The sequence below is a fragment of the Acanthochromis polyacanthus genome, chromosome 21 (genome assembly GCF_021347895.1).
Source record: "Acanthochromis polyacanthus isolate Apoly-LR-REF ecotype Palm Island chromosome 21, KAUST_Apoly_ChrSc, whole genome shotgun sequence".
Classification (NCBI taxonomy): Eukaryota; Metazoa; Chordata; class Actinopteri; family Pomacentridae; genus Acanthochromis; species Acanthochromis polyacanthus.
Genome location: NC_067133.1, coordinates 17,819,862 through 17,846,386, shown reverse-complemented (window position 1 = coordinate 17,846,386; position 26,525 = coordinate 17,819,862). Strand labels below are relative to the sequence as shown.

Below are 26,525 nucleotides of genomic sequence, written 5' to 3'. Positions count from 1 at the left end.
GTCTCCCGCTCTCCCCCGACTAACTCAGTCTTTGTGTTGTCTTTCTTCCACTCTGTGCGTCTGTGACGGTCTCTGAGTGGAGCAGTCTCAGAGGTGTGGGACTCCCTCCAGCGTAGCCAGAGGCTCCACTGATGCTCTACAACTATCTACTACACTAGTCTGCCCTTTGGCTGTCTGATCTGCCTCTCCACAGAACATAATTGTTCCTCTGCGCAAGGAAAGAAAGGTGGCACGGCGCTTTTACGCATGGAGGTTGGAATCAGCCTCTTCGCCTTTACGCATGGCTGTGGGTCACCTCTACGAAAGGTGCTGCCGGGCTTATGAGAGCTTGTCAGGGCGTCCAGAAGGGTGTGAAAAGTGAGCGACGATGCGGGGCACTGAGCTCCTGCTCGGGTACTTTCTGGTGAAAGTTATGGTGTGCGACGCGGAGGGCGAACCGGGGCAAACCGTCGACGATTTCATTATGGTCACCGGGTTTAACGACTCCAAAGATGTGGAGATCGAAGTGACGGAGAGCCCGCACACGGAGGACAAGTGTCGGGGCTACTACGATGTCATGGGCCAGTGGGACCCGCCGTTCGTGTGCAAGACGGGCAGCTACCTGTACTGCTGCGGTACCTGTGGCTTCAGGTTCTGCTGCGCGTTCAAGAGCTCCAGGCTGGACCAGACCACCTGCAAGAACTACGACACCCCGCCATGGATGATGACCGGCAGACCCCCGCAGAAGGTGGACGTGTCGCTGGACTCTGCGAAGGATAAAACCAACCTCATTGTGTATGTCATATGCGGGGTCGTGGCCATTATGGCACTGATAGGGATTTTCACCAAGCTTGGTTTGGAAAAGACGCACCGTCCAAACAGAGAGAATATGTCGAGGTGAGCAGTGATTTGACCATTTCCTTGCTTATTTTCGTATTTGCACTGTTGTTTTATATTTGTGAAGTCTTTATCCAGTCAGTTTATTTCTCAAAGCATGTAAAAGCTGATTTGTTTTGTGTGTTTAACAAAGAGCTGTTACAGCCTATCAAAGCGAAGCAACAAGTTGATTATGTTGCCTAAAACGAAAAATAAAAGCTTCACACAAACTGCTTTTTAAAAGAGTCACCAACCTGAAGTTACACAGGCTGCACCACAGTTCACTTAGATGCCCTCAATTTTGGATGACATTCAGGATGCTCATTCTCATTTGCAAACCCTGCCTGACAAATGCCACACTTTTGTCAGCGTTTCAGAAAAAGAAGTGTGTTTTTAATGCTGAGTACAGTGTTCAGAAGACCAGCTGGAAACTGCCAATTGTCAGAAATGTTGAAATGTATTTATTTACTTTTTAAACTAAGAAGTAAAGATGGTAATTTTTTTTATAAATTCTTATTTGAGTTTAAAAAATAATACAAATCAAATTGTTTTCAATACATCCACTCTTTGCAAAAATGCTCAGTTAGAATTTGTTTAAAGAAAACAATGTGTTGACATGTTTCTTTACTGTGCAAAAAAAAAAACCTGTATGTAAAATTGTGCCTAAAAAGCAGATATGCCTGTAAAACACACTTCATCTTTATCAAACACACCCCAAATCTGTGCACACTGAAACTTACTACTCTTTTGCAGCCTGCACAAGAGAGTGAATTTGCCCAGAGCATCGCTTTCACCGAGGAGACACCATGATGTCATTGTTCTGTGAAAAAAAAAAAAAACGAAGCAGTCCAGGATGGCTTCCTACAAGACAAACATAAAAATATATACATATATGTCTAAAAAATGTTTATTAAATGCATAAATGAGTGCCTGAGAGACAGCTTGACACGTTGAAGCAAAAACGGTACCAAAGTGAGATAACTTGAACACACTTGTGCGGGGTTAATTCTGAAGGAGCTTCAAGTTCTTGATGTTGTCAGTGCAGTGTGAGTCGAGTCTGAGGGAGATCCTGGACCAGAGCAGGTGCTGAAGTCACACCACAAAGGTACGGAAAGATAAGCAGGAGGAAAATTGATCCTACTTTTACTGAACACTATGAATATCAGGAAAAAAAAGATGAGATTTATGACTGTGCACATAAAAATCCCAAAACATTCAATTGGCAGTTTAATCAGTGGTGGACACTATTTAAAACTGCGCTTTATTTTAGAAAACCATGCTAATTTCAGAAAACAATGACTCACCACGATCTCAAAAATCTTAAAGCTGTAAGCTTTGTTTTTGCGTTGTTACACCCTTGATCACTTCCATCACACTGAACTGAGTGTGGAGTGTAGTAGTCACTTGAGAGAGGAGTACCACTAATAATCAGGTTATGCTAGGTCACAACAAAGTGTTGTCAGACTATCAGATATTAAATGTGTTTTTCCAATCGGTCACTCTGTAAGGCGGCATCATAGAGCATAGGGTGGATGCAATACTGTTTTATGACTCTTTGCCAGGTTGTTTTCTCCAGAATAGATCCTCGCTTGTGTTCTATCTCCTCTCAGATGTACACTGCTTTGGATAAAAGCGTCTGCTGAATGAAATTGTAGGGATAATGGCGCATTTTTGGAACAGTATCTTCTGCAAGTCACTCATAGTATTGCTGCACCTGGTTGTTCAAATTAAAAGTGCAAGAACTGATTGTGTACAGAATGGAAAAAGCAATCTAGAAAGCCCAGCAAATCTTTGCTTCCTCTGCACAGCTGGACAATCATGCTGTGAAGTGGGTGTGAATCGAAGATCGCTGGTTTCAGAGAATTTAAGAAATAGTCAGATACATTCCTCCCACTTACGATGTCAGAAAGATGTGTGTGTGTGTATGTGTGTGGGGGGGAGGGTGTTGCCGAAGCGATTCGACCATCTCGTAAGTAGTTTTGGCAGAAAATAACTATGATAAATAACTATGATGACAACATGAGGATGACATCAGGGTTATGTCAAACTGAAGCTTCGCCTTTAAACACCAAGCCCCTCTTTGGTCACTGATTTAACCCCTACAAACTCACCTCTGGGTATCAAAGTTACACATTTAGAAGTTGTTGGGGTTTTTTTCCAATGTAAATAATCTTTTCAAGCCTTTAAATGAACATGGCTTCATCTAGAAGGCAGTCACCTCCCTCTTTGCTGCAGCTGGAGCGCACCAGCTCACCTCCAAGTCTACTCAAACACTTTAAAACTACACAATGGCAAGTTCTAACATTGGAGTAGATTCAGTCTTAGATTTTCACATCACTTCTGAAGAGGAACAATAATGCTGAAAGCCCCACCCTTTTAAAACGACAAAATCCATGTTTTTGAGACAGTCGTCAGTATACTGCACTTTCTAGGTGGAAATGTTCAGCTGTGGTGTTGACTGTTTCACTCATAATACATGCTCTATAAGTTAAAAATTTGATTTTTTCTTAATCTGAGTGGGTCATTAGCAGAAAGCCTAAACTGCAAACTTGAGATGTGGCCAATGCAACGGGCTTCCACTGAAACACTTCACTATTCATTTGCATTATGGGAAATGTTGGCGTGTGACCCGTACTAAATACAAGAAGTCAGGATGCCTCAACCTCTGCTGTTGCAGTTTTGACAGTTCTTTTCCACTTGCTTTCTTGTGAGTTCCTAGAGTGTGTGGAAGCAGAACAACAGAGGGCTACACTGCCACTTTATTACCATACTCAGCTTGTGATTTTGACTCCGTGGTTTCTGTCCTGTCTCTTACCAACTGTCAAAGCTGTGGTTAAAGGTGTTAGAGATCACTTTACTTTGAATCCTTTCCGCTGCTGCCCACAACAAAATCTGTACATGTTCATATTTCGTGAAGGACGTTCACTCTGAAATTGTTTTCCTCACCTTTTCAGAGCTCTTGCACACGTAATCCGGCATCCTGCCTCAGAACATACGGACGACATCGGGCTTGGCCAGCACTACGAGAACATACAAACCAGAGTCACACTTAACAGTTTCCGTAAGTAGCCGCACATTTATTTACACATTTGCTTGCTGTCGTGCACCCTTGGTGCTGCAGATGAGAGTAATTGAGATGAGAGCAATTTAGAGCCCTGTACATTACATTTATCTATAGAAGTGAGGAAAAAAATCCATCCATCCATCCATCCTCGTGAAGCAATCAGCTAACACAGACACTAATTACCACTGACAACCCAGAGCTCTTTCTTAGCTGATACTTACTGTACGTCACAGCCTCACACATTACATGCCGTAGCCTCACTCATTCATTCATCAGCACCTACTCACACCCACACAGATGCGCACAGACAGAAAAGAGTTCTTATTAATGCTAACCTGCTTACTGGTTTGACAGCCACAGTCAATAAAGGTCTCTCTGTCTCCTCTCTCTCTTTCTCTGCAAGCTGGATAATTATGTCAAATAGGCCGTTTTTTTAAAGGAAAATAAAAGAAAAAGGGTTTTACAGACAGGCACATTCAAGCCCACTGAAGTTGAACATCTGACTGATAAATTATTTGGATTTACTCGGGATAAAATTTCCTGATACGGATTTTGTCCAATGTCACAGAGAACATAGTGAAAGAATTACAGCTCACATCCTGTACAGCAAAAGTTAGAAACACAATGATCAATAAAATACCGTAATTAACCGAGCCAGAATGTGACTCAGTTCTTCTGCTGCAGTATAAAAATAATCGCCGAATGAAATCAATGGATATAAATAAGTGACAATAAGCTACGCACTGCTGTTACTTAATGAAAATGCTTCTCAATGCTTCAGAATGCAATCATGCTGTTATTAACAATAAAATATTTCTATAAAGATTGTACATTTTTGAACCAAAACTACAGAATGTTCTCTTTGAAAGAACAGAAAATATCTTTAAAGTAATTATCACTTGGGTTCATTTAATTATGGCAAAATGTTTTACGTCACTTACAAACATTTCCGTTTATTTCAATTAACTTTAAAGAAAACTAACCTGAGATGCATTCCACTTTTAGAGCAACAGATCGTAGGGGGCCCGATTGTTTTTTTACATCCTAAAATTCAGATCTGGACCATGAGACGAGCTGTCAGCATTCACACTACAATAATTAATCATTCTAAAATCAGATCTTTCTCACTTTCCGTCTTGACAGTATAATTATCAGTTCGTTAATAAGGGCCACTTCCATTATAACCTGCCAACTCATCCTCAGAAATAGATACCATAGGCTTTCTTTACTGCAATTTGCACTGTAGTTTACTTGTTAGCACCTATTCTAATTTGACATGTTCTACCACTTAATTGAATTAAACAATTAAAATGTACAAATAAATGAACCTGATGAAATTATTAGTCTGCAATTCAAACGGGAGCTTTCATATTTTGGGGGCTAAACTGCAATTTGAAACCGACATCTGTGCTAGCATATGGTGTTACTTAAAACTGAACAAACTAAGCTAACACTAAAAAAAACAGGTGTTCTGAAATAATCCAGCTTTGCTGCCAGTCCCTGGAATAAATAAAAGAAAATGTCAGTGTGAAACAAGTACAATCACTACATCCATTTAAAGGTTATGGCATTTAATGAATAAGCTGATGAGCCAATAGGTAAGCAAATAAATAAATATGAAAAACTGAATGGCTTTGAAAAATGTGCATTTTTTTTATTCTTTGACTGAGAAAATACCATTCCACCATATGATTACTAGATATTTACTGTGAGTCTGTAATCAACTAAGAAATATTATAGCCGACAGATTGCATAATGGAGGGCATCTTCTCCGTAAAAATGTAAAGAAAAATCCAATACTGCAGCTACAGAGTTTACACACACACACACACACACACATAAAGTTTCCCATACTCACATTTAGTGATGCTCTCTAATGTACATCCTCCATTGCGCATCAGTATAGGAGAAGACATATGATTTCCTTAATGCTAAAGATGGATGTTTTCCTCCGAAAAGTGGCAGAAGGAGCCACATGACGCAAAGAAGTGAAAAAGCAATTAGCAGCAAAGTTCTGCCAACTTGGTGTTCTTTCTCAGACAAATGCTGCCTGAATGTCAACATTTATCTTTTGTCTTTGCACTTTAATTTAGACTTCAGAATAGAAAGGAAGGAGAAGATGCAGCTTTCCTTTTGTTTCCTGACCTTGAACATACGCGATCCAGGGTACAGTGGCTTACGGTGATGTACGAGCGGGATCCTGTGTAATGGAGTTGACAATAGGACAGTAATGATTGTTGTTTTCTTGACAGCAATCCTTGGAAGGTTACAAGAGGTGAGGTAATTTTTCCCCCTCCTCATGGATCTGTCCTGTACAGCTGTGCTTTCTCGTGGCATGCCCCAGCTGTAATAGTCACTGTATATTACAGATAGTGGTGCAAAGCAGTGATAGAAATGCTCCAGAGGGAGCCCCTGTTCCTCATCTGTTGCCTGTCAAAGATAACAAAAATCTGTTAGACTGGGCCGTGAGCTCTTATTCTCCTCAAGACGCCAGTAATACAGATTTGTTGAGCTGGGTTTCTTTGGCTACCAGTGCTATCATGCTCATGTCCTGCTGGACATCTGTGCACATGGGGCAATTGTGAAGTGTGGCCTGTTTTTTACTCCAGGCAGTGAGCCAGAGAGAACAAAGTCTCCACTCACTGCCAACTCTCACTGGTGCATGACAGTCCGTTTCCTCACTTCCACATAGAAATGTATTTCAGCTGCATTACCTCTGACAGCAGAGAGAAACACCTACCAAATGTAGAGTCTACTTACGGTTCCATTTCCACCTGCAACATCACAATCTACTACTGAAGCTTCAAACTTTCAAGTAGATGGCTACATGTGGAGCATATAATACTCGAGTGGTGACAGAGAGGTGATTTGTGGCTTCAGTAGTTCCATAGTTAGACAACACAGATAGAGTGTGGTCAATAAAATGCCCAGAAATTAGTTTTATTATGTTTTCAAAAATTTATTTCATGTGGAAACATTAGTCTTGCCATTAATTTGCCCATCTACTGTAGTGATGGAGCAGGTAAAACCCATTAAATGTGTCATTTTTGCTTTCTGGCAGACAGAAGTGAAGTAACAATTATTTGGAAAGTGCAGGGGGTAGATTTGCATTTTCCATGCTTATCTGCATTTTGGATAATGCTTTTCTCTTAAATCAAATTTTAAAAAGTCTCACTTTCAATTTACTTTTTAAAATGTATACCATCATAATGCAGTTCCATTCATAGCTATCAAAATCAGACAGGAATTTAGATATGGCTCTTCCAAAGCAACAATGACTGCTATATTTTACAGAGATGCCTTGAGAAGGACAAGTGTTTTTGCTAAACAGGAAGTTAAATGGCATATTTTAGACATGCTAGTTTAAAAAAAAAGCCTGTGCCATGATTCACAATAACAGAGTTACAGCAGAGATGTGACATGTTACTATGATTTATAATTAACATCCTTTGTGACAAATGTTAGGAATGCAAACATTTTAAGTGTTTCCTCCATCAACACACAACAGATTAGCCACTATATAAAATGAAACGGACATAGTTGTCGAGCTCCATGTCTGTATTTATGGTACATATAAAAAGTATTCAGCCGCAATGGAAGTTTCTCCTTTAACTTCTTTTCAGTGTTGAGCAGCCATTTTCAAATCCAGTCTAGGGTTTGGGACTTTAATTTCGATTAAATAATAACAGAAAAATAACACGTTAAAAAGAAACTATGCATTTAATCACATCTTTCTCAGTCCCCTAATTTCTGGCACACCAGTAACACCGATGAACACTCCAGCCTGGTAGGTGGCGGTAATGAACCTAAAGTCTGTTTGCCAGCCGTGACGAAGACACACAGGACGCACAAGAAAGTTTGGTGAACAGTGAAGAAAGACAAGACTGAATTGAGCTTATTGGGTGAAAGGTTTTCTTTTAAAAATCTTCCTGATGGCAGCTTAGATAAAAGCGGTATCACCTCAGGGCAAAACATGTTGCTGCGAGCACCAGAGCTAATGTTGGTCACACTAGCTAACATTAGCTGTGGCAGTCCTGGTATCGGCAAATGGTGTAGCCATCCCATAAAAAAACACTTTTCAAGACAGTGAAAGTTTACAAAAAGTCTGAAAATGTTGAATCTCATAGCTAAAATTGGACTTTGAGTTTTGCAGTAATCTGTGAATGGAGTAGACGGATGAAAAATGCACCGATAAATATAAATTAAACAAACATTTTTGTTGCTTAAGTTCACATATGTCTATTCATCGATTCAGTCCTCAACCAAAATTTATTCGAATTGAAAAATTCTGCTCATTGTGTCAAATATTCTATTTGACAAAAATGCAAATAATCATGATTAATTAATTACAAAGTCTCTAATTAATTAGATTTTTTTTTCTTTAATCTTGTGCCGCCACTAGTCCAGTCACAAATTCTCATATGGATTGGGAGCCTTCTGCCCCACATCATGATGCTGCCACCACCATGCTTCACGATGGAGATGGTGTAACTGTGATGATATGCAGTGTTTGGTGTCCAACTAGCATTGTGTGGCCTATGAAACAGACCATGTAACAAATCAAGAGCATGGCACTGGGTGAGTTGAGATACCCCACTGGCCACTAATAAGATGCAAAACATGGAAAGAAATAATACTTTGATTTTTTTTATCTACCAGTTTTCTATCATCTAATATATATATATATATATATATATGTGTGTGTGTGTGTGTGTGTGTGTGTGTGTGTGTGTGTGTGTGTGTGTGTGTGTGTATATATATAGAAACTTTTGAAAAGCTGTTCAAAAATCTTAATCTTAAACTGCTCTTACAAATAAAAACTACAACTTTGAAAAAATGTACTTTTCAAAGACTAATTTGTATTATACAATTAGTACAGTATGTACTACACAGACCAGAACTGAACTCGTCCTTTCTATATCTACGAAAGCAGACTCTTAACAGGCAGCTACATTGTTCTCTGTTCAATCTCTTTATTTTAGTTTGTTTAAATAAAATGTTGTTCTGCAACTGAGGTCAGTCCAGGGTAGTTGAAAATATGACAAAAATGAACAGATTTGAAATAAACAGCACTGTGTAGAAGCACCAACCTGTTAAATAATAGTTTCTGTTCCAACATTGAAATCATGCAATGGTGCAGCAAACCGACAAACCCATAAGCCAATGAACATTAGTTTCCTTTTAAATCACCAGCTGTTCTCCTCAGTACACTGGTGCACCATTTTTCAAGGTACTTGGCAGGTAGGTTGCTCCAAGGATCTCAGAGAGCTCGCCACAGTTCTTCTGTGGAGGCAGGCTTTCTTAATTGCTTCTGTCTCTTCGTTTAATCCCAGACTGACTCCATGATGTTGAGCTCAGAGCTTTGTGGGGGCCGGACCATCTGTTGGAGGACTCTGCTGCATGTTTGGGGGTGTTGTCATTCTGCAGAATAAATCGAGGAGCGATTGGATCCTTCCCTGGTTGTATGGCAAGATGGATAAAAACACCAGTGCCTAAAACAGTGCTGTGCATGCTTTCATGTTAAAGCAGAATTAGTTCAAGATTAATTCAGAAAAATCATGTTAGCTCCAGGACAAAGTTTTGTTTAGAACATCTGATTTGCAAATTTGTAAAAGGTTTTATACATCCTGATTTTAAAAAAATGCAAATAAAAGTTTGTACGCAAACTAGATTATCCTCACATATTTAATTATGAAACAGATTTGATTAAGTAATTTACACTAAGCTCAACTATGATTTAGTGATCATATATAGACTTACAATATAAATATACAGATTGATGTTAAGAGTTGCAGAAAGATATTGACTCAGAGAGAAAATAATATTTCCACCGCTAACTTGAAAGTAGGCTGCCTGTAAATAAGAGCGCCTTTCTCCTTGCACCATTTATTTCGGGGCATACAGCTCCCAAAATACTCCCTTAAATCTTTTATGAGTTCCAGGGAGGTGTCTGTGTCTGGAGTGTTAACTCGCTTATTTCCCGCAACAACTGTGGAGTCTTTAACCTTACAAGTCTCCAGAAGTGGCCTACTTTCTTCCAGCGGCTGACATTAAAAGCTGCGACTTTGACAACAGTATCAAGCGCAACTGATGCTCAGTCAACACAGTCAGATAAACATTAAAGACAAACAACTACACGCATCAGCATCTCCGTTTAAATCAAGTTTGGCGTCCCGAAAATAGCAAAGTAGCACCAGCTGCTAGGAAACGCATTGTCCTCATTTATTAACCGCAGCAAAAATCCACTAGATTTTAGTGTACAAGAGGAAATTTTAGACACTGGAGACATTCAGACAGACTGAGAAAGATCAGATGTTTTTGACAAATATGGGGAAACGGAACAGTGTGGCCAAAGCATTTAGTGGATTATAGCTATTTAAATTATTTACTTGCCTTCACGGGGATAGCCTGACTGTGACCTTGACTGGAGTATCAGATGAGCCAACAGTCAGGTGAGACCACTCAAATGGCATAAACTTACAAAGTAGCTCCTGAGTGGGTGGCTTACCTAATGAGGACATTTTCCATGGGATGAGCTTAACAGAAAGAGAACTGCGCTAGACTAAAATTCATCTGTAGCTGCCAAATTTAGATTTATAGCAATTTTTTATTTAACCAATAGACTACTTCAGGCTGGAATCGCACAAATAAACACTAAAACACAGTAAGACATCATGTTAGAGATGCTAAATCTAACTATTTACATTTAATTTTTTGCTGAAAACACAATGGCCAAAATTATTCATATTCAATTCCAAAGCTGTTGTTTGCCACCACAGCAATAACACCTTTCTCTGGTGCAGCAATCTTTGAGGTTAGAACTTTTCCATGTGATCACTCTGGTCTTCAGTTCTCCTCACAGATTTTCCAGAGGATTTCGGTCTGGACTCTCCACTCCAAAATGCTGTTTTCTTTTAACTCTGGTAACCCTTTCATGGCTGTACGTTTGGGAACACTGATTTCATAGAATGCCCTGGGCAGGTTTTTCTGCAGACTGCTCGATGTTTTCCTCCAGAATTTTAATGTCGTACTCGTTCCTCATGATGCCCTTTGCTCTGACAAGACTGCCTGAGCTGTCAGCTAAGAACACCTCCAGCATTATATTGCCACCACCATGCTTGATTGTGGTGGCTGTGTTCTTTTCTTCTGTCTTTTGCCAAAAAATAGCCACATCCCTCAGACCAAACAGCTCCATTTTCTTTGCAAAGGCTAGGCGAGCGTTTGTTTGCCTGTCATGGAGAAGTTGAGTCCTTTTTGGTTGGTATCCATAGAGACGAGCCTTGTTCTGTGTCTGCTGGAGTTTCTGCTTTGAGATGTTGAGACCAGAATTGCTGAAACCGATCAGGCTGACCTTTGTGGAGATCCTCGGATTCCTCTTTGATGCTCACACTTCCATTCTCGTCAACGCACTTTTGCCTTCTTATGACACCCTTTGAGGTCATTCACAACATGGAACTTCTTGTACTTTTTTGATTATAATAAGCACAGCTTTTGTGAGCAGCCACAATGCACAACTCTCTCACGCTCTCTTAGTAATGTACCCCCATAACTCAAAAAGCTCATTAGGCTTTTTGACTTTAGGCTTGACTTGCAATTGACTAATAACTGGTTAGAGAACTACTGTTACAACAAAATACCATTTCCATCGTAGTAGAAGAGGTGAAGGTCGTGGAGAGATACAACTATTGTCTACAGAAAGAGACAGAGGAGACTCCATTTCTTAGGGAAGCTTAGGTTCTACAATATGTGTCCTAAGATGTTGCAGTTCTTTTACCAGTCTGCAAGTGACTGATGGAGCCTGTGACATTAAAACTGAATAAACGGATAAAGAAAGATGCCTCTTTGCTGCTCCAAAGCCCCTGGAGTTGGTTGTTGAGAGAATGTCGCACAAACTGCGCTACATAATGGACAACACTTCACATCCCCTGCATTACCTACTAATCAGACCGCAGAGTATTTTCAGTTGGAGGATTCTTCAACTCTTGCACTCTTTAATTTGTCTTGTTCAACTTTAATTTTCACTGTGAGAGTTCTATCTGATATTATTCTACATCTTTTTCTTCTAGTGTGTTTTTTCGATTAGTATGTATAGATCAAAAAGGGTGTTTTGAGATATGTGAATGCATATTCCCTTATTTTCCTTATCGATCATCCTGCTAGATTGCAGGCTTTTCTCAACTTTGTGACAATTTATAGGGATATGAAGACATCCAGACACAACCTTTTCAGTAAATATGTAACAATAAAATAAAACATAGAAATAGTTAGAATTCACCATTAACACCTCTAATACAATGTCTCACCATTTTGTGCCACTTGTTTATTTCATTTCCTGCCAGAAACCCATCAGTCAAAGAAAATTCACTATAAATAAACTTGGCATGGCTATGAATTATTTTGGGCCTAACTGGGTGGCTTACCTAATGAGGACATGCAAACAGTTTTCCATGAAATGAGCTTGCCTGAATCTGCATGGGAATACATTTGATCTATATAATGTCTGTACCATTGTCGGTGTTCTTTTAGCATACCTGTACAATCCACACACATCCAGGACTTATTGAAAAGCAGTGTCAATAGTATTGTTGAGATTCAATCAGCTAAATGGAAGCAGATCTCATTTAACTCCCGCTGAATGAGTGTGTGTGTGTGTGTGTGTGTGTGTGTGTGTGTGTGTGTGTGTGTGTGTGTGTGTGTGTGTGTGTGTGTGTGTGTGTGTGTGTGTGTGTACGTGGCCCACTTACAATGAACTGTATGAAACTGAAACAGGTCAATAAGCTCAGAAAAAGAACCCAGCACTTTAACATGGACAGATCTGATGTCAGGATTCAATTTTAGACTGGAATTTGGCGATTTTTCAGAGTTTAGTAACACATCTGTGCATGTGAAATTCCCTTTTTAAGATTATGATTCTTGATAGGGCTTTTAATAAACCTGGAAAATAGGAACTTGTCATCAATCGAACACTGTGGCAACGATCAAAATTTTGGAACTTAAAAATGATCTCCATGATCCAGCTCTTTACACCACCTCGTTGCCGAGGCGTGTTGAAGCGTTTGTTGAAGCCGTCCTCTGCATCATTTCATGAGACAGCATTGATAATTTGAGACTTTCCAGATTAATTAGCACAGTAATAAAGTTTCTTGCTGACCAGTGGGGAATAAGAGCCTAATTAACCTATTTTCTGTATTAATGATCTGTTTTTATCAGACACATTCTAGACCAAGGACTAATGGACTCATCACATTTTAAACTTTGTAAACTTTATCCATCAACAATAGCACTGATGACCTTCTGGACACTAATTTCCACATCAAAGCTGGACACACTGCATCCACACCTGCACCTCTTCTGACCCAGGTCACCTTAAAAGGATCTGCATCCTGACAAATAACAGAAGAGTGTCGATTTAACATCTTGAAAGAAGCACAAATTGTTAGTTAACCAATGATCAAAACTGTCCCTATCGAGTATTGATCCACAAACATGTTGATATCTCTTCTCGGATGCACATGTAACACAGCACAAGCAGTTGTCCTCAAGCTGCCGGCTGTGAATTGGTACGTTCCACTAATCTCCTGCAATCTAAACGAGGAGAAGGCACTCTGAACATCTGTTTTCTCTGTCACGCCAGTAGGCAGGGGGCCAGTCTATCTGCTGTGCACCCGTTAATTTACCAGATGTCTACTGTGGGATTAGTACAGTTTTTACAAAGAGCATGTGGCTCTCCAGCTGGGTCCCCAGAAAAACCTACTTAAGGGAAAGTGACACTAGCAAGTTAAAGAAACACTTATTGTGTATTCACATCCATCCATCAGGCTGATTTGTATTCTGACATCATGCAACAGACACTTAGAGGAAGCCAAAGAAGCTTAAATTAAAGAAAGAATGAAAATAAAAGAATTAGACACACTAGAGAAATAAAAGAACGATGCCATTTATCATTTCCTGTCATTTCTGTTTCATAGATAACATGATAACCAATTCATACTTTGTAGTTTGTACACATTTGCACATACTTTAATAATAAAGGGGATTTGTCGCTGCAAAAAGCTGCTGATGCAACTAATTTAGATTTTCTTGATCTCTAAAATGCAACAGAACAAAATGACGTTTATTTTTCTGCTTAAACAACTTGTGTTTTGCCTCCTTTAGACAGCAACCAGATGAACAACATGGTTCAAGCATCCACGCTGATAACTCAGCCGTACCCGGCCATGGGACCGCTCACCAGCCCGTACGAACAGCAGAACTCTGTCAAGGATCTCAACAAGTACACCACGCTCAAGGCTGTGGGTAAGAAACAAATAATGATGTAACTAAAAAAGCAGTTGCAGCTCATCATTTGATTTGGTTAGGTAGCATATTGCATGCTGTAGAAATACCACTTGCATAATTAATCAGGATTTCCCTGCATCGTATACAGTGTGTCAAGGCTAATGGAGTGAACTGTTAACAAAAGAGTCTGTAATATGAGCAACCATGAGGACAACTTTATAAGTTAATGAGGGGGAAATGTATCTATGTATGGTTAATGTGTTAAACACTGCTCATCTCAAACACATTATTAAAACACTGCCAGCTGCAGTAGTAGGAAGCTTCACAGTCATCCCAACATTAAACTTATGTAAGACATCTGACTTTTTTTCTCATCTACTTCAGACGCATCAAGAAAACTGTTTACATAACACAGCGTTTTCGACATGTACTTCACAACTGCTCTTTCTTTAAATAGGAACGCGGTTGGTTTGAATCTCCATCAAATCTCTGGCTGACAGAAATCCTTGCGAGTTAATCCATAGTCCATCAATGCCAACGGAGAAGGGAACTGACAGATTATTTATAGCAGCAAGTTTGTTCTTCTTCTTATGTGCTAATTTTGGAAAGTCTGCAGCCAGCGCCTCCACATCTAAAACAAGAAATAATAGCAACTACCAAAATAGAGCAACTGTGCAAAGGGACATTTTTTTCGTCTTTTTTTATTATTATTTTCAAGTCATCGCAGAATAAGTAAATAGAACAATGTGCTACCTCTTTAATGGACATTGTCGTAGCAGTTTGTGTTTAGTGCTATATTAAAACAATGACAACTAGAGTGCAATGATGGCAGTGAAAGAACTATTCCAACACCAAACAAGAAAAGCACTCTGAGAGCGCAGTACTGTGCCAAGGCTGCTCAGTCGTTGTATGATTTCCAACGGATGAAATCTTTAAAAAGAAATTACATTGCGGTGAGCACAAGCGTGTGTTATGCAGGTGTACGTCATGTACAGATACCAAATCGCATGACCTAAATATGTACTGGGCGGTGGGAACTGATGGGGCTCGGAAACAAACCCCACAGTTTAATGAATTGGTCCTTGTGTCAATTCTGGCAGAAGTCCCGATAAATCCGCAGCGGTGGATTTGTAGTAGGATTGCAATCATGTGATCATTTGCAGGCAGCTGATGTAGCATTCAGTTGTTGTCATAGTTAGTGATGCTGTGATGCTATCTCATAATGATACAGAAATCTTTAACAAATTCATGGATCCATACTGTAAGCCAATAAAATCTAATCAGGTGGTTCTTATGTCATTTCTGACTTTCCCAGAAAATTGCATCCAAATACGTTATTCCGTTTTTGAGTAATGTTGATAACAGACAGACAGACAGACGGACAAATGTACGCTGATCATCACAACTCCGTCACCTTCCTTGGCGGAGTAATAAAACTACTTTTGGTCATGTAGGTGAACTGACTGTAAGCCATAGCTTCAGAATTAGACTGAAAAAAGAAAATTGTTGGACCAACTTAACCCTCATCAGTATGCGGACCCCATATTGTCATATTTGTTTTTTTGTAAGTTGGATTTTTCAGTCCCTTTAGGTAGTTGTCACCCACATAGCTGCCATCGCATACACCAAAGCTTATTTGATTCCAACCAGGTTTGTGGTGTATATACAAAAAAAAAAAACATTTTCTGGACAGTGCATCTTTCATTCATGTATGTTTGTGTTGTGTTGCTCTTGTGATGACTGCTTCAGTTGCATTGTGTTTCACTTCAGTTCAGGAGTTCATACACTAACATTGTAAGCAATGCACTACTGTAATCATCAATAGTGATTTCATAGTTTCTTTCATATTAGTATCTATAGATGACAGACGTTTTATGAAAATATACATTGAGAGGATATGGACAGGTACAGAAATGTGAAACAGATGAAATACAAGAGTACGGATGAAGTAGGTTTTGCCACATGTACTAATGAGGGTTAAATGATTTGCTTAAATTGGCAACACACAATTGATTACGTTTATATAAATTCAGTTAACAAGTAATGTCAAGCCCACTGGTCTAAGTTAAATGTACTCAAGTCTTTAATTTTTTTATTTTTAGCCTAACGTAAACTGTAAAACATACTTTTGTCATTAGATATGCTGTTTTCTAGTTCTGCTTATTTTGCTCTTCTTTATTCTGTGGATTATGGAAGGAAACAGCAGTTGAGTTGCAGCAGAAAAATTGAAAAAAATTGGGTAGTTTTGTTTCCAAAGCTATATGTGGGAACAGGATCTTAACTTAACCTAATTTCCACACTTTTGCCAAAACTAGATTACCAGTGTAAAGGGACGAAATGTGATTTCAAGTTGATAGAATCCTGTTAAATTGCCTTTATCAAAGCAAAAAGATAAAATAGATTTATTCGAAACAGTACTGAAACTACAGCTTAAAGCTGCTGTCCGGAGTTTGAATCGCAGCGTCTCCCAAAACACTGTTGGTCCCTCCCTCCCTCCCTCTGATTTCGCCCCTTTATTTGTGCACGTGCGCAGTACCTGAGAGGAGTGCCCGGAGTGCTGCAGCATCTTGCCTGTTTTGCTGTTTTCCACTCTTCTACATTTAGTACATTTAGTAAATAATAAAGGAATTACGTTAGAATGCTGTATTGAGTCTAACTTGTCCTAATACCAAAATAACATGAATCTGCTAGGACGAACGAGTAAAGTTTCAATATGTGATTACACTCGTGTATCCCTCTCGATGACGTTGTTTATCAAACTTAGTGCATTTACGCGTGTATATGTGTTACATTGTTTATTTATTTCTATCTAGAGTTCAGAATTGCATGACTCCTCTGACAAAGAGTATGTCCCAGACGCATCAACATCTTCCTCCAGAGGTCGGGCATCTAAACGAAGCCGTCAGGCGGGCTATGGAGGCCGTGGTCGGGGAGCGACGCGAGCACCCCGAGCCAAAAAACGTCCTGAAGTCTCTTGGCCTGACAAGCCGTGGGATTGGTAACTTTTCTGGAAGTTGCTGAGCCCTGATGCTCTCTCCTCCACAAGCAAAACAAATGTGCGCGCGGTTGCGTAGTGCGTAGCTCGCCCACCTCTGCATGGGCTTGCTTGCTGTGCGCGTAACCGTTGATTGACAGCATGACAAAGCGGAAGCTCGAACTTGATTGGTCGGCAGCGACCAGCGCTTTTTGGAATAACATGGGGGTCTATGAGAGGAAGGCGGAGCTCAGGAATAAATTTTCATATCGCATCATACTAACTTTATATTATAGTATCGAACTAGACTAACACATTTAAGCTTTGTTAAAAAATGATACATAAATTGAAAACAAACGGAAACTCCAGACAGCAGCTTTAAATGCACTTTTAACAATGCAGAGACTTTAATGGTCCCACTGTAATATTAAAATCTTGCAAAAGTGTTTACATATGGACTTGATCAATATGGAGAATTGTGTCTGAAGTAAGTGATATTCCACTATATTGATTTCTGGTGCAGAATTTTGATAAAATTTAGTAAGATAAAAAGCATTAATGTGTGATGTGAAGGTATTTGCAGAGTTGCACTCGATGCCATTAGCACAGCAAGATGGGAGTCTTTTTATAGATTCTACCTGAATCAATTAACCATGTTTGACAGGTCCGGCCGTGGACGAGATGACAGCTATCAGCATGCATGTAGTAGGTCCAATCACAGCGCGCTCTCTTTGTGATTCATGCAAGCAGCTGAAGCTTCTCTGCTGCAAATCCACTGAAGTGCTGTCAAACAAACCGATCATTAGGGGAAAATATAAAATGGAGCGATTTTTAGCAAATGAGACCGGGGACAGGAGACAATCAAGAGCAATCAAAACAAAAATGAGTGGTGGCGTGGTGATGGGATGTAACACGCAGCACATGGCGAGCCACAAAATCCTCTGTGATGCCAATAGATGTGCTAATATACAAGCAATAATGTAGATTTCACTGATTAGATTCCTAAACGAATATCCTGCTTGTTTCCATTCCTGTAAGTGTGATCCACGGTACAGATGTAAAATAGAGTTCTGCTGACGAAGAGACTACATTAAAGGTTATCTGGGAGGAATTTCATACAAAAAAAAAGAAGTCTGAAGGGAAAATGACAAAGGCTAACAAAGGAGCTTCAAGTGCTCGGGTTCAATTTTTGTTGAAGTGTAAAAAAAAAAAAAAATTACTGTTTTCACACGTCGTCTCTATCTGATTAGGGAAGTAAAATCCAACACAGTGGTTGTTATGAAGAAATTACAGCAGATGATTATAGCAAGACAAATGCCAAAAGACAATATGTACTGTTCAGTGGTCTTCTGGTAAATATCAAACCAGGGTTTTACTAAGATACTTTCATACACAGAGATGTCAAAAAAATCAGTAGAACAAAGCTGCGTTTACTATATTTTAATTGGCACAAATCCTAATCTACATGATGTAAAAATATACATTTAAACATCTACTTCCTTCCTGCAATAAATTATGTGAAGCCACTACAAAATTATTAAAAAGTATTGGACAGTGCACAAAAATGATTATGTGTGTCTCATTTCCCATTGAAGATGCATATTTCTTTAAAGCATTATTAGCTGTTCAAAAAAATTAACTGCAAGTAGTCAAATGAGCAAGTGTTACTTCTGCCTTGCACTAAACTTTCATACTTACAAATTTATTGTTAACATTTCACATTTATGGTGCAATTTTCAATTTAGTGCATTTTTTATTCAAAGTACACTACAGTTCAAAAGTCGGGGTTCACCCAGACAATTTCATGTTTTCCATGAAAACTCACACTTTTATTCATGTGCTAACATAGTCGCACAAGAGTTTTTTAATCATCAATTAGCCTTTCAACACCCTTAGCTAACACAATGTAGCATTAGAACACAGGAGTGATGGTTGCTGGAAATGTTCCTCTGTACCCCTATGGAGATATTCCATTAAAAATCAGCCGTTTCCAGCTAGAATAGTCATTTACCACATTAACAATGTGTATACTGTATTTCTTATTAAATTAATCTTATCTTCACTGAAAAAAAACCTGGCTTTTCTTGCAAAAATAAGGACATTTCTAAGTGACCCCAAATTTTTGAACGGTAGTGTACATTTTACACTTTAGTGTGAATTTTGTATCTTACATTTTCTATTACATTTTTCTTTACTCTTTCTTATTGCTACCGTAACAACCGAATTTCCCCTTGAGGATCAATAAAGTATTTCCATTCTATTACATGATTTTAGCTTGAATGAAAACTATGACAAAATGTTAATTTGAGAAGTTGCTGACTTTAACTGTAGATCAGAGACATTTTTCATGCAATGTCATGGACATTAACAGCAGCTTTTTGGTTTGGAACTGCAGAGTAAATTCTAAGATTATATAGAGTCATTGTCTGATGGCTATAGCAACTGTAATATGTGAAGCTTTAGCGGTGCTGTGGAGGAACATTTCTGAAGAAACATCGCCTGTTTTATTTCTGTGTACAGTGGGTACGGAAAGTATTCAGACCCCTTGAAATTTTTCACTCTCTTGCCATCTTTTGCCAAAATCAAAAAAGTTCATTTTATTTCTTATTAATGTACACTCAGCACCCCCTCTTGACAGAAAAAAAACTGAAATGTAGAAATTTTTTGCAAATTTATTAAAAAGAAAAACTGAAATATCACATGGTCAGAAGTATTCAGACCCTTTGCAGCGACATTCATATTTAACTCACATGCTGTCCATTTCTTCTGATCCTCCTCGAGATGGTTCTGCTTCTTTATTGGAGTCCAGCTGTGTTTAATTAAACTGATTGGACTTGATTAGGAAAGGCACACACCTGTCTATGTAAGGCCTTACAGCTCACAGTGCATGTCAGAGCAGATGAGAATCATGAGGTCGAAGGAACTGCCCAAAGAGCTCAGAGACAGAATTGTGGCAAGGCACAGATCTGGCCAAGGTTACAAAAGAATTTCTGCAGCACTCAAGGTTCCTCAGAGCACAGTGGCCTCCATCATCCTCAAATGGAAGAAGTTTGGGACGACCACAACTCTTCCTAGACCTGGCCGTCCAGCCAAACTGAGCAATGGTGGGAGAAGAGCCTTGGTGAGAGAGGTAAAGAAGAACCCAAAGATCACTGCGGCTGAGCTCCAGAGATGCAGTCGGGAGATAGGAGAAAGTTCCACAAAGTCAACTATCACTGCAGCCCTCCACCAGTCAGGGCTTTATGGCAGAGTGCCCCGACGGAAGCCTCTCCTCAGTGCAAGACGCATGAAAGCCCACATAGAGTTTGCCAAAAAACACAGGAAGGACTCCCAGACTATGAGAAATAAGATTCTCTGGTCTGATGAGACCAAGATTGAACTTTTCGGTGTTAATTCTAAGCGGTATGTGTGGAGAAAACCAGGCACTGCTCATCACCTGCCCAATACAATCCCTACAGTGAAACATGGTGGTGGGAGCATCATGTTGTGGGGGTGTTTTTCAGCTGCAGGGACACAACGACTGGTTGCAATTGAAGGAAGGATGAATGCGGCCAAGTACAGAGATATCCTGGAGGAAAACCTCTTCCAGAGTGCTCAGGACCTCAGACTGGGCTGAAGGTTCACCTTTCAACAGGACAATGACCCTAAGCACACAGCTAAAATAACAAAGGAGTGGCTTCAGAACAACTCTGTGACCGTTCTTGACTGGCCCAGCCAGAGCCCTGACCTAAACCCAATTGAGCATCTCTGGAGAGACCTCAAAATGGCTGTCCACCAACGTTCACCATCCAACCTGACAGAACTGGAGAGGATCTGCAAGGAAGAATGGCAGAGGATCCCCAAATCCAGGTGTGAAAAACTTGTTGCGTCATTCCCAAGAAGACTCATGGCTGTACTAGCTGAAAAGGGTGCTTCTACTCAATACTGAGCACAGGGTCTGAATACTTATGACCATGTGATATTTCAGTTTTTCTTTTTTAATAAATTTGCAAAAATTTCTACAATTCAGTTTTTTTCTGTCGAGATGAGGTGCTGAGTGTACATTAATGAGAAATAAAATGAATTGATTTTGGCAAATGGCTGCAATGACACAGAGACTGAAAAATTTCAAGGGGTCTGAATACTTTCCGTACCCACTGTATGCTCATGAGGATGCAATTGAACATGATGCACAACTAAAGAAAGGGAAGAAGAAGAAAAGCTTTGAAAAATGGAAAAACGTGTCTGTTAGAAAACACTTTTAGTCGTAGATCATAGATTTTGATTACAATACAAGTCCATGGCTTCTTTAAAGAGTAGGTTATAACAAGGCAGGAAAGCAATTCCTGTAACCTCCACTGAGCTTATGAAGCAAGATTAGCGGCTCAGCGAGCTATGTTGAGCCTTAAACCAGAGTTTTGCAATGTCACAAAGGTGGCTCTCTTTTAAACTGCTTGGGTCATCATGGTAACTTATGTGGGACAGTTAACCTCCTCCGGAGGATGTTATGTTCAGGGACTGGGAGTTGTTAGCAGCGGTAACCTTTCTTCAGTACTTTTTATTTGACATTATTCGCTCCGAGCGATTGTCAGCTGAAGAAATACTGCAATCCCGTTGAGCTGAATGAAAGTAATGCCACTGAATGAAGTCACGCAGTTACAGTGGTGTAAACTTGCAATGGAAGCCTAAATGTTGTCGCTAATAGAACGCAGATGAGAATATTGATCAATCTTCTAGTATTTATCACAGATAATATTCTTTCAATAGCTTTAAATTCACTTTGATTTGGTTTTAAACTGAAGGGTTTTCCACATATCCTTCATTATGTGGATCTGGATCTGACCTAAATACACTTCTTCAGTACCACGCTTAAATGAATGAAGATTAAAATTTAACAGCTCTGATGTGCAGGTGTCAGGTTAGAAATAAGCTGCTACACTAAGACCGCAGAGTGGTAAAATAAATATATTAACTCATATTATTAACAGTTTTATACCAGCGTTCCTCTTTTGCATCATTGATAGTAACATATTCTTTTGAGTGAAGCACGCAGCATGCAGTCACATTGTATATTTTTTTGAAGAAGAGTCAAATGACATGTCAAACACCTTTTTGTTTTTTTAAACCTGAGTTAACAAAGAAACTCGAGGTTTTGTCAAACTTGCTTCGTAATACAGCTGTAATGTGCCAAAAAAAAACATCACAATGTACCAGCAAAGACAGGAAAAAAGAAGTTAGGAGTTCATCATGGATGTACACTATGAAGAACTGAAAGTGAGAGAAAAGGTGTTGACTAGGTTTTATAAAGAAGGAAAATGTATATGTTGGAATACATGCACATACATAGACTTTATTTCTAATAACCCTCTATGGTATACACCTGCCTGGAAAGCACCTTTGCTTGTTTAAAGTTTCCTTTTTTCCCTCAGACCACGTTCTTCATCTCAATTTTTTTGGGCACTATAAGTGGAAAAAACGGCTGCAGGATGTTCATAAAGTCTCTTTACAATTTTAATAATTTATTTAAAAAAGTGGATAAGATGTCTTTACCAGATTTGTTTTATTGTAATCAATGATTGTCAAAGTATTTTCTACCTCATTTAATACACCTCTATATGGGCACCATTAGTTGCACGAATCACATCAAGACGGTACTCGATTTCTTGCCATGTGCGCCGTAGCATAGCCTCATCAATGGTGGCAATGGCATCAGAAATCTTTTGATTCAAGTCAGTAATGTCCCATATCTTTGTTTGATACACAATAACATAACCCCATAGAAAGAAGTCCAAGGGAGTGATATCTGGTGAATGTGGTGGCCAAGGAATTGGCCCATCCCTTCCAATCCACCAGTCTGAAGAGTAGCCATTTTTTAGCGTTTCATTTAACAGTACCTCTTTCCCCAACAAGATACCGGAAACACACAGTTTCAGTGTGATTATAAACTTCAATACAATTAACATTGATTAAAATAAAACAAATCTGGTTAAGATATCTTATCAACAGCCTTTGTAATAAATTCTTAAAACAGAACAGAGACTTTATGGACACCCTGTACTTTAAGGCTCTTCTCAGCTGCCACTTTGCGAATGACAAAAACTATCTTGTTGTTTATGTATCTGTTAGCAGAGAAAGCTAACGACAGCTTCCACAGCCGCCGACAAGTGATCGAGATGACAACCAAGGGCAGCCTCCCCATGGAAGGAGTGGACATGGAGCCGGAGCCGAGCAATCCTTACAGCCCTCCCAGACAGATGTCGACAAAGCAGAATGGACACAAGTACAAAAGCCCCCGGAGCCACAGCTCCCAGTCGCTGTGCTACAGCCCCAACACTGCCGCCAGCCCGGTGGTGCTCAGATCCTGGGAGAGCAAGGAGTCGCTGGGGCTGCGGCAGAGCTACGGCCCAAAGAAACTGTGCATCATAGAGAAGGAGCTGCACACCACTCGCTACATCCCTCCACAGCCATACTTTGTCACCAACAGCAAAACAGAAGTGACAGTATGAGGGGCCGAGGCTTGGAACGCATCTAAGAGAGACAGCAACTGCAGCGTCGGACTGTGCATTTGTGTATGTAACGGGCAGCTTCTAAAGGTGGCCGGACTCAATCACTGCCTCACAAGGGCACTGTGATGAACATGTGTGATATTCATATAATCCATCTGCTAAAGTTACATAACTCATATACCGCAGTGATGACACATGACACAGTAAGCGCTGTTGTCAGTATGCACCGAGTAATCAAAAAGGACCTTAAAATTAAAGCACATTATGTAATTTCTATTAAAATATTGTCCAGTTGAGAAAAAAAAACTTCCTCATTCATAGAATCAGAGCTAAGTAGTCCGTGGTTGAATGGGCATTGATGAAATGCGTCACTGGACCATGGATACTGTCTATAAATGTCAAGATGTGCTAAAGAGTATAAATGGATGCATTAGTTGGTGGCTTAAATGTGAATCTGGGTTGTTTTTTATATCTCATTCTATCATTCTCTCAATAAGAGCCCTCCAAGACATTATTAGCCACTCAAAATGTCTGCAAAGTCCGACTTAAGTAAGAACTCATTCAGGTTTGTTTCAGAGATGCCATCCATTCTGGGAGATTCATAAGCTAAGTTCATCATTCGGTGTTTTTAAAACTATACAGGAATCTGTCTGTGAAGGTGTTGCTGTTAAGTCACTTAGGATCCATTAAAAAGTACATTTGGTGAATGTGGTGTCACTTCTCAAAGTGGTAGATCTGGAAACGCATTCAGAGCCAGCTCACTGCCAGCAGACATCCTGTTGAAGCATTAACTAGGAGCAACATGCAGTAGCTGCAAAGTGAACAGCCAGTGTCGTGTCGGTGTAACAGTGCCTCTCATCAGTATCAGCATGTGTGATTAGCCTAGAATATACTGTACGAGGAGTCCCGGTATTAGAACGGTGATTGGTTTTATTCTTAGTAATCCATTATGCTCCCAACAAAAACTCGTTCTCGGTGTTGAAGACGGCGGCTCGGAGTTCGCACCACCGTAGAACCTCTTGGCTTTAATTAAACGCGTGTGTTATTTTTGTGACTTTAGTCCCAAATCTTACATTTAAATGAATGTATCTGGTCCGGATAGCCTAAATGCGAGTGACCTGTTCTTTGTTGGAGGTTAACAGTTAATTAACTCCTGTCAGAATGAATGTAAAAATGTAGTAAGCTTTTGTTTTTCTTTGTCCGTACTACACAAATAAATGAGTCCACAATGCGTCTAGGCAGTGAAATGTTCCTCATCTGTTGGGAATCTGTGGGAAAAAGTCTGCCAATGATACTGGAAGACTTGCAATAGCCAAGGCTTACAGGTGCAGATGATCATTTGTTGTGCTGATTTCCCAGTCAAGTAATATAAAAGGACGCCTGCCTGCGAGTATGCGGTCGAGTATTTGAAGCAGCTGAAAACAAGGCAGCACTCTACACAAGTGGGACGTGGGAACTGCTAGTGTAAAGGTGTATTTATGTCTTCTCAAGTCCACATCGTAGGAAACTGAAAATAGCATAACAAGGCAAGAAAGGATGTGAATTTTTTGCATTTTGGGGAGTTGTTAATATTCTCACAGACTTCCATCCAAACTTTATGCACTGTTTTCCAATATATGCATACCTAGTGGATCCAACTATCCTGTGACGTAATTAATCAACTGTATCGATGTTTATTTTAACGGTTGTACGAAATCTGGCACAGTATTCAAGGGTCAGCTGACATTTGCAGTATTGTATAGTCACTACCACTCTCTTGTTTTGTGAATGCTCTGATTCCTTCATCGAGAATACTGAAATCACTGTTATGAAACTGTAAGTACACAACATTTACACATGGAGTTCTACTTTAACACTGCCACTTGTGTATAATACGTGTTGGGACTGCAACATCCAGTATTAATAATGCAGCAACAATGTTTTATTTTGAAGGAAATCCCTACAATCAAAGGTCTAATACTCTCATTTCTTTGTATCACCATTATCTGAATATGCATTTGATTCTAATTACTCTGAGTGTTATGTGTCTTTATGTACAGTATAAAGTTACTTTGGTTTAAGATCTATTGTTGAATATATTCCCCATGTCTGTGTTTGGAACTCCTGAAAAGTTACCGAGCTTAGCATTTCAATGTTTTCCATACATTTTGCGATACTCATGTAGCCAGTGTCCTGCAAAAACCTTGAATCTCTGAATTGGCACTTTTTTGCTGTAATGAATAATCCCAAAACTACAGTCAAAGTGATTTTTGCTTCATTGTGGTGTTTCAGTGCACTCTGGAAACGTCCAAGGTTCATGAAACATTTTTTTTAAAAATGTGGAAAACCACCGCGACAGCCTCTAAAAGGTTTTTTACAAGACGGTGCATGCAAACAACTTATTTTCATGTTTTAGATATACCATCTAAGTGTAGCAGTTTTGGGGGGTTTTTTTTACATGAAGGAACTGGTCTTTGGCAATCAACAACTGTTCCAACTGTCAGCAAATCTATGAACAGATTTTTGCATTCATACCTCCTCCGTCTAAAAAAAATTGACAGATGAATACTAAAAAAATCGCATCATTACAAAAGCGAGTAAACTAATCATTATGGAGGTAAAGTATCTGTAGCAATCTTGGCGCTGAGTTTAAAAAGAAAAAAACGGACAACTTACATTCTAAATCTGGTTGGCTCTATTTGTTCCCCACGCCTCCCCAACACTGCACCAGATGGTATCATAACATGGCAGAGCACTTGATTGCAGTCCAAGGACCTCTTACATATAATTCACCACATTTTATGGGACTTTCTGTTCACTTGTGCTCCAGCTGTAACTAAATAAAGTGATGAAGTGTCATACTGTCGACATTAAAACTATTTTTTAATAA

The 26,525-nt window shown here is 39.5% G+C and overlaps 1 protein-coding gene across 1 annotated transcript; it reads left to right on the top strand.

Moving 5' to 3' along the window:
• The first annotated feature begins 5 nt into the window (after positions 1 to 5).
• On the top strand, positions 6 to 26,525 carry shisa9b (shisa family member 9b). The gene is made up of 4 exons (XM_022195137.2): positions 6 to 876; positions 3,810 to 3,916; positions 14,075 to 14,215; positions 23,277 to 26,525. The coding sequence occupies exons 1-4, from the start codon at positions 368 to 370 to the stop codon at positions 23,654 to 23,656; spliced, it is 1,137 nt and encodes a 378-aa protein (XP_022050829.1). The 5' UTR covers positions 6 to 367; the 3' UTR covers positions 23,657 to 26,525.

Coding starts and splice junctions, on each gene's coding strand:
- shisa9b (XM_022195137.2), top strand. CDS start 368: ATGCGGGGCACTGAGCTCCTGCTCGGGTACTTTCTGGTGAAAGTTATG. Junction 877..3,809: donor AACAGAGAGAATATGTCGAG/GTGAGCAGTGAT, acceptor TCACCTTTTCAG/AGCTCTTGCACACGTAATCC. Junction 3,917..14,074: donor AGTCACACTTAACAGTTTCC/GTAAGTAGCCGC, acceptor TGCCTCCTTTAG/ACAGCAACCAGATGAACAAC.